The 9,259-nt window shown below is 41.4% G+C and overlaps 1 protein-coding gene across 3 annotated transcripts in view; it reads right to left on the reverse strand.

Annotated features, from left to right (window-relative positions):
• Positions 1-2,124: 2,124 nt before the first annotated feature.
• The window catches only part of LOC103725487 (zinc finger protein 416), a 16,772-nt gene continuing 9,637 nt past the window's right edge, over positions 2,125-9,259 (reverse strand). For 2 of the 3 annotated variants that reach the window (XM_017795541.2, XM_008822800.3), the window contains one exon: positions 3,696-8,611. In XM_017795541.2, coding sequence (XP_017651030.1) covers positions 6,756-8,611 — 1,856 coding nt within the window. In that variant the 3' untranslated portion in view covers positions 3,696-6,755. Of the gene's footprint in view, positions 2,211-3,695; positions 8,612-9,259 lie in introns of those variants that run through there. The other variant, XM_017795542.2, reaches the window with a different exon arrangement.

The following is a 9,259-nucleotide window of genomic DNA, read 5'->3' on the forward strand; positions in this document are numbered from 1 at the left end:
CTGTCACTGTATCTTGGGCTTTCTGGGGGCCTGGAAAGCACCTGGTGTCCTTGGTACCAGTGTCACTGCCTTTATTGAAAATCCTTTAATCATCCTAGTCCAGATGCACCACTATTAATAAAAGCTATTTTAGATGCAATAAGAAGTAGTTAAACAGAATTAATGCTGGAAAGTCCAGGAATAACCGATTTCTAGAAGAGAGACATAGATGGATAAAAATAGATAGAAGGGTTTCTTGGTATTCATTACAATTCATGGATAAATTGGTAAGATCAAGACCACCTTGGTGTCTTTTGACAAATAATCAATAAAAGAGCATTAAAGGGCCAATATAGACTGTATTTGAAAATTGGAAGGATAGGAGAGAAGGATGGTTCCATAGGTCCCTAACATGGGATGGCCTTTTTGGGACCTATGGAGTTAAAAAATAACTTAGAAGCCCTATGGCCCACTACAAATAAGCAAGGAATGTTATCAAATAGTTAAAAATGTAATATCAGGCACAGCTGGTGTTGAAAGTGCTTGGTGGGTTAAGGTCATTCTGACCTGGAACTACAAAGCCGAGCAGAATCCTAAGTGCGTGAGAAAGACTGGCAGTAAAACCCACAGTAAAGCAGGAATTTACTGTCTAGTACCAGGTTGATAAGATAGGGAAATGTGTTTTGGATGTACATGATGGTTGGCAAAATTGTTTTACTTTCATCTCTGGAATTGTAAATCTTAGCATGACTGTTCTGCGGTTTCTGCTGAAGAAATTTCACAATCTTTGCTGTATATATCTCAAACCTTGCAGCTGCAAAAATTACACTCAGACTTTCACCAAGCTGTGTGTCTGTCTGTCACTCGTCGACTCCTTGTCCTCCCTCTTGACGACCCTGTTCCCGTCGGACTGAACTGCCCCGGTCTGGGCTGGTCCATTGCAGGTGAGCATTGTTGCACAATTTGTCTTGCAGCTTCCTTAGTAATATGAAATTGTTTTATCAAACTTTGGCTATTTTGGTGATGAATGGCATGAGAATTTGTAGCTTGCTCTACCTGAGTCAATCCTATAAGCTGAGTGGCTTTATTCACCAAGGCATTCCCCAAAGCTAATGGCCCAGGAAGACCACTATGCGCTCTGAGATGTCCTATATAGCAAAGATATTTTCTAGATCTAATACTGTTTTGCACTTGTCTTAACAGCAAACAAATTTGAACATTCCTCGTTTCAATAAAAGGTACTGTTTCAATTTCCTGTAGAGCTCGAGCTACATAATGACTATCTATATAGAGATTGAAGGGTGTTGAGGCCAGAAGCTGGAACACTGCAGCTACAGAGTGAAGTTCCACTACCTGTGCTGAAGCAGAGGAAGTTTGAAAAGAAACTTTGCCCATAAATCACATAAGCTGCGTGTCCATTAGAAGAACAATCAGTAAATACCGACATAGCCTGGGGGATGGGACCATACTGAGCACAAGCAGTCTTTAGTTCCTTAAGCTGCTTAAAAGGCACAGGTGTGTGAGACTGCACCCTGGTGCCCTGCTGATCAACTTGCGCAGAAACTGGGAAGACCTGAAATCCATGCACTGACTCTCCTCTCTCTACTGCGGCCCCAATGGCCTGTTGTAGCGGACATTGCAAGGTTCTAAGCGGGTACCAGATTCTTGCTGAAGGCTCCTGAGCCATGGCAATCATGGGAGGTGCAACAGCCTTTGGTGGCCTCGGAGGAGGCTCTAATCCTACCATGATAGAGGGTGTTGGGGTGGTCCTAATTCTTTTCTCTTTGTTCTAACTCTGTCCTTAATTGCTTAATTTCCCAGTGATCAGGACACTTCTCCTGATCATACTCAACCATCTCCTCTCCTAGGGCAGACTCATCCTCAGGGTCAAGAGATCCCTCTTCTAGCCCCAGACGGGGGTCCTCATGAAAGGGTGGATCTGGCTCTGGTGGAGCAGAAGGTTTAGTTTCACTTTTAACCCAGCCGTGGCTTATCAGATTCTCCTATTTAGTCTCAGCCTTTGCTCCTAGGGCCCCAAGTATATTCCTTACAAAAACTGAGCGACTGATTCCTTGCCCCATCTTCTCCCAAGATAAATACTCACTGCTCCCCAATTGTACCGAGTGCACTCACTTAACTTCTCCAGCGGTGTCCTTCACTTTATCCCCTACTTTTCAGGTCCCTGTTCCGGGTGCCACTTGCTGGTGCCAGCCGGCGAAGACGGACAGAACCTGAAAGGGGAAGTGAGGATTGAAAGAAAAAAGAAGAGACAGAAAAGATGCTTGGGAGGACTGACAGTGAATACTGCAGCCCCGGTTTATTTCAGCTCCACCTTTTTATACAGAAGAACTCAATTAGTTTCCACAGCTGTTTTCCCACCTGTATCTGAGGGTCAAGGGGCGGTCAAATACTTGTTCTGTGAGCTATTTAACCATCTTCCCTAAATTATCAACACATTCCTCCTGACTTGGCAGAACAATTCAGTACTGGTGTACAAGCCTGCCACAGCTTATGTACATAATGGATTAATAGCTCCCAACAGGCGAGCAATGAAAGTTGTTTCAATCCGAGACTAATGTGAACTTCCTAGACAAAATGATCAAGCAACAAAAACAATAACATTGCTTGGTCCCTTATCAGAACCTCATTCAGTTTCCTTATATTTTTGCCTGTATAGCATCTAGACTTAGGGGAACATTCAAGAATGATGGTGGAAATCTGCAAAAGTTTCAGAGTATCTTCTCAATCTCTGCAAGTACAAGACGTACAGATTTAGTAGTGTGGTTTCTCAAGACACTGAGTCACTAGAACTTGAGGTGAGTTTGAAAAACACAACAAATTTGGTTCTCTGCTAGTCCTTCTACAAATGATTAACCAGCCTTACATTTATGTACAAATTATTGTTCTTACCTGGCTTCTATATTCTTATTGGACATTAACCTGTGAAATCACAGACATCAGACAACAGGTGCCTTCATAGAACTAGTGAAATAGTTCCTTTCAACACTGCTAGACACTATGTAAAATCATGTGGGAATACTTTAACAAACCAAAGCTATATCAAGAAGTACTGAAAGTACTTAAAACAACCAATCTTCCTTTGGGTAACCCATAGCCTAAAAGGGTCATTAAAGACAGAAGACAAAAACTAGATCCAGAAAGCCCTGATTTCTTTTTTCTTTTTAAAATTTTATTTATTTTTTATGTGTATATGTGTATTGCCTGCATGTAGGTAGGGCACCTGTGTCCTGCAATGCCTGCAGAGGTCTGAAGAGGCTGTCGGATCCCCTGGAACTGGAGTTACAGACAGTTGTTAGCTGCCATGTGGGTGCTGGGATTCAACCCCGGGTCTTCTGCAAGAATAGTCAGTGCTCTTAACCACTGAGCCATCTCTCCAGCCCCTCTTTTTTTTTTTTTTTTTTCTTTTTGAGACAGGGTCTTCCTATAGCCACAGCTGGCCTAGAACTCACTATGTAGACCAGGCTGGCCTTGAACTCACAGAGATTCACCTGCCTCTGCCAAGTGCTGGGATTAAAGGGGTGTGACACTATGCCCAGCTTCTTTTTAAAAAAAATATTTTATGTGTATGAGCGCATTGCCTGCATGTATGTGAGTGCATTGTGCCATGAAATGCTGTGGAGGTCAGAAGAGGGCATCGGATTCCACTGGAACTGGAGTTAAGGATGGTTCACAGCCACCATGTGGGTGCTGGGAATCAAACCTGGGTCCTCTGCAAGAGCAGTCAGTGCTCTTAACCACTGAGCCACCTCTCCAGCCCCCGGAAAACCCTGATTTCTTACACTGAGAATGATGCAAGTTGTCACTGAGTAACACAAGCTACACAACATTGTGTTAAGTGAGAGCTATTCTCAGTGTCTCTACTATGGCACACAAAGGGGGCTTCATGAAAACCGTCCTGCTTTTTACCAGAAACTGGGTCTAGGTTAGTATTCTGTCTACAAGAGGTTTAAAAGCGCGCGCGCGCGCACACACACACACACACACACACAAAATAGATTATCCACACTGCTTCTCTATTGGGCAGCTCACTTATACCTATTTCTAAACCTAAAATGTCTTTATATACTAATGTGTTAACTTGTTCCTGGAGCCTCTGATCCCTCCCATTATGGTCAAGTCCCCCTGAAAGTTCAAGATCTGACAGGAGGATTTAATGTCAACCTCATACTTGGTCACTGGGAAGGGAAAGAAGAGGAGGGACAATTAATCAGTTATGGGCAATGATTTAATCAGTCATGCCTGGTTATGAGACCTTTGTAAAACCACTGTATGACACAGTAAAGAGTGAACACATTGCAAAACATCAGGAAAATGCAATCACAATCAGAGTGAGATGACATTACATTTATTAATATAGTGAAATGAGAAAAGACTGAATATGCAAAGCATGGAAACCACTGTGGAGGAACAGAAATACACACACTGTTGTTGGGACCACAAAGGACACAGCTAGTTAAAACATATTTTGAAGTTTTTAGAAAGTGAAAGTGAGCTTAACTGAAATCACTGGTATCAGAGAAAACAGTTTTCAAAAAAAAAAAAACTGTACGCCTATGTTCTTTGTAGTTTTATCAGTAGCCTTCAATTGGCAATGAGCCATGTGACCACCAGCAGATGACTAGACAGTGACATGTCCACAGATTAGAATTCTTACCAATAGAGACAGTGATGTATTCATAAGGAACAATGAATCTAGAACTTACTATCAAATGTGAAAATAATCAGAAATCAAGCAAATATTTTGTGATTCTATTCAAATAAAATTCTAAAAATTACAAACTAAACCATTGTGAAAGAAAGCAAATCATTAGACACTTAAAACCCCAAGGAAAACAGACTATACAAGAGAAGAAAAATTCATTATTCTGATCATGATGATCAATAATTACATTATTAAGATCATGATGGCTTCATCGATAAGCTGTTCAATGTATACAACTTAAATATGTATACATTAATGCATGTGTTACATGCCAGTATACTAGTTATTTTTGCATTGCTGTGATCAAAACATCTATAAAAATACATTAAGGAAGGATTTATGTGGGCTCACAGTTTCAAAGGGCTTTGGTCTATCACAACAGGGAAGGCATGGAGGAACAATTCAGTTCATGGCAATAGAAACACACAGCAGAGTCTGTTCACATGTTGGACCATGAATCAGAGGGAGTAGCACGATCTAGGGGCTGGGTATAGCCTTCAAATTCTGTTCCTAGTGACTTACTTCTCCCACCCACGCCTCACTTCCTAAAGATTCTGCAATTTTCCAAAGTAGTAGTACTATCTGAGAAGCAAGTATTTAAAATATGAGATACATTTCAGATTCAAACTCTAACATTCCATATCTGACCTTCAAAGACTCACAACCGTCTTATAATGCAAAATACATTTAGTCCAACTTCAGGAGTCCTCCAAGTGTTAACAGTTTCAACACTGTTCAGAAGCTCCAAGTTTCTTATGAGACTCAAGGCAAATTCTTAACTATGAGCCACATAAAACCCAAAAGAAAGCTACATAATTTCAAGACAATAGCATGGAGTAAACAGTTCTATTTTAAAAGGGAGGGATGGGAGTACAGAAAGGAACAAAGCAAGAAACCATGCAAGGAGAACAATAAATCCTGTAGCTCCATTTCTGGGATCAGAATTACAGGATGGTATCATCTGAGCTGTAAAAGGCTTGACCATGCCTACCCCAAGGGCCTTGATAGTTCCAGCCCACATAGCCTCTCTTAGACCATTTGGCATTGGTAGCTTTCCTTGCCAGATATCCCATGTTCTTGACATACAACAACGTAGGTTCTCCAAGGCCAAGACAGGGAGAGGGATCCTGACTCTGAACTAGTGGATATCTGGCAACACTAGGCCGGATGCTCTTGGCTATGGATTTGGAACGTGTAAACAGCAACCAAATGTGAGGCAAAGAATTTAAAGATATATCTCACACATATTCAGTGAGAAAAAGGAATAAAGTTGTTTTCAAGGTATAGGAAAATGAGTTTCAGTAGGGATTGGGGAAGTGACAATGTGTGGGGCATGGGATAGGCACACTCAGTTCAAGTTGCTAGGGGAGTTTTAATGAGAAATTATGGCAGTTATTTAATACTGGCAAGGGAGACAAAGTGTCTAGAGTGTGCAGGATAGCTCCAGTACAAGTTACACATGCCTGGAATTCACCCTTCTGATTACTCGTAAGTGGAGGCTTAAATGGTAGTTGGGTCTCTTATGAAGGCTCTCTGGTCTGCTACATAAGCAAAAAGACAACATTCTTTAGAGGTCTAAAGGGGGTTTTCAAGTGTAGGCTTTCAGGAACCAAGTGCTGCTACCTAGGGTTGAAGGATTTCCCATACTTGCTTTTTCTGTGGCCTTTCCATACTGACATTTTTGGTGTTGAAAGATGCTAGAGGGTTGTCTAAAAGATTTTCCACACTTAGGTTGGAGAGGTGGCTCAGCAGTTAAGAGCACTGACAGCTCTTGCAGAGGACCCAGGTTCCATTCCTAGCACCCACAGAGTGGCTAACAATCGTCCATAACTCCAGTTCCAGGGGATCTGACACCTTCTTGTGACCTCATGGGCACTGAATGACATGGGTGCACTTATACACATGCAGGCAATACACTCATACACATGAAAAGAATAATAAAAAGATTTTCCACACTTGCTACATTCATAAAGTCTTTCCTGCACTGTGAACCACCTGATGCCTGAATGACAGTAGACATTTGTGGAAACGATTTTCCACACTGGTAACACTCTTATGGTCTCTCCCTAGTATGAATTCTGCTGTGTTGGGTAAGGCTGTTACTTCTGCTGAAGGCTTTCCCACATTCATCACATTTAAAAAGTCTTTCTCCAGTATGAACTTTCTGGTGTTTAACTAAGCCAACTCTCCGACGAAAGTATTTCCCACACTGATTGCAAGCATAAGGCCTTGTTCCAGTGTGAATTTTCTGGTGTTCAACAAGATTGTAGCTTTGCTTGAAGAGTTTCCCACATTTGGCACACTCATAAGGCCTTTCTCCAGTGTGAGTTCTTTGATGTCGATCAAGTGTGGATTTATACTCAAAGGCTTTTCCACATGCCTCACATTTATAAGGACATTCTGGAGTATGAACTCTCTGGTGCCTATTAAGGGTTGCTTTTTGGGTAAAGGATTTCCCACACTCTCCACACTCATAAAATTCTGTTGTAGTGTGACTTCTACGGTGTTTAATGAGGTAGAAGTATTGTTTAAAGAACTTACCACATTCCCCACACTCATAAAGGCTATGTGCAGTGTGGGTTCTCTGGTGTGTCTTGAGGGTGACTCTTTGACGAAAGCAAATACCACATTCTCCACACTCATAAGGCTTTTCTCCTGTGTGAATTTTGGAGTGTTTAGTAAGATTGCAGCTTTGGCTAAATGATTTTCCACATTCTTCACAATTATAGGGCTTTTCTCCAGTGTGAATTCTTTGATGTGTCATGAGCGTGGTTCTTTGACGAAAGCATACGCCACATTCCCCACACTCATAAGGCTTTTCTCCTGTGTGAATTTTGGAATGTTTGGTAAGATTACCACTTTGGCTAAATGATTTCCCACATTCTTCACAATTATAGGGCTTTTCTCCAGTATGAATTCTTTGATGTACAGTAAGAGTGACTTTCTGACTAAATGACTTTTTACACTGTCCACATTTATAAGGCCTTTCTGTATTATGAATTCTCTGGTGTGCAACGAGGCTGAAGATCTGTCTAAACAACCTTCCACATTCACCACACTCATATGGCCATCCTCCTGTGTGTGTTCTTTGGTGCTGGAGAAGACTCGAATGGCACCCAAAGGCTTTTCCACATTCCACACACTCATAGGGCCTGTCTCCACTATGAATTCTGCAGTGTTCACTGAGGTTGGAGCTCTGACTAAAAGACTGCCCACATTCACCACAATTATATGGTTTTTCTCCAGTATGAAGTCTCTGGTGTATAGTAAGTATCTTCTTTTGGCTAAACAATTTTCCACAGTCATGACACTCATAAGGTCTTTCTCCAGTGTGATCTCTCTGGTGTGGTCTATGTGGATATATACTTTGGAAGTCTTGGTCACATTTGCTAGATTTAAAATCCTGTTTTTCAGTGCAAGCTCTTGGGTGCTGAACAAGTTTTTGTTGGGTGCTGGGAGATTTTTTATATTCATCTGACTGAGACTTACTTTTATTACCATGGAAGGATTCGCCACACTTGATTTTTTGTTTCTTACTTTTGAGAACAGCCTGGGGTTGAAGAAGACCCCACCTGGCTGGGAAATCCTTTCCAATCTTCCTACAGATGAAAGGATTTCCTGACACATGGAATATGCAGCTCTTTATAAGCAACTCCACATCTCTCTTTAACAAATTCTTGACATTGTGATGCTTCTGGTCCAGGAGTTTTTCACACATCCTGATGTATGGTTTCTGCCCAAGTAGATCGTTCAGATGCAAAATGTCTGTCAGGACTGGGACACAGATATCACATGGATAAGTTTTTTGTGTGGATGGATCTGCCTGTGGAGTCTTGATTTGCGGTGCCTCTGCTACCAAAATACTTTGTGCAGAAGTTTTTTCTTCATCCCTTGTTTCATGCCAATGAACTGAAAGAAATAATAATGAAAGACACGTTGACTATGTTTCAAGTTATCAATTCTGTTTTAACTTTTTTCTCCTTATTTTGATCTCTTAAGAAAGGGAACTCGTTATGAGGGGAGGACAATTCTTTTATTTTATTTTCAAAATATGCCTAGCTCTATTTTCAGAGTCACCCACAATTTTCAAGGATACACAAGAAAAAATTTTTCCCCAGGTTTCAGCTACTTTTGTTGCAAAGATATAAGTTTTATCAACTGTAGACGGAGAGAAAATGACAAAAAACAATGTAATCTTCCAGAGCAAGTTGCCCTCTTTGGCAGATTTCTGTCTGAAAGGCTAGCTTGTGGCCAGCAATCTGCTTGTAGCCAACTACACATAGGTGGATTTTGTTTCTATGGTTGGTGAATAAAAAGAAATTGTTATTTAAGTGTTTGGTTTTTTTTTTTTAAATCACTGATCACAGTAAAGACTCTAAGTCAGGGGCTGGAGAGATGGCTCAGTGGTTAAGAGCACTAACTACTCTTGCAGAGGACCCGGGTTTGATTCACAGCACCCACATGGTGGCTACGAACCGTCTTTAACTCCAGTTCCAGGGGAATCCAAAGCCCTCTTCTGACCTCTGCGGCATTACACGACACGGGTGCACTCACATG

The sequence above is a fragment of the Nannospalax galili genome, unplaced genomic scaffold (genome assembly GCF_000622305.1).
Source record: "Nannospalax galili isolate Female #2095 unplaced genomic scaffold, S.galili_v1.0 scaffold649, whole genome shotgun sequence".
NCBI classification, from domain to species: Eukaryota; Metazoa; Chordata; class Mammalia; order Rodentia; family Spalacidae; genus Nannospalax; species Nannospalax galili.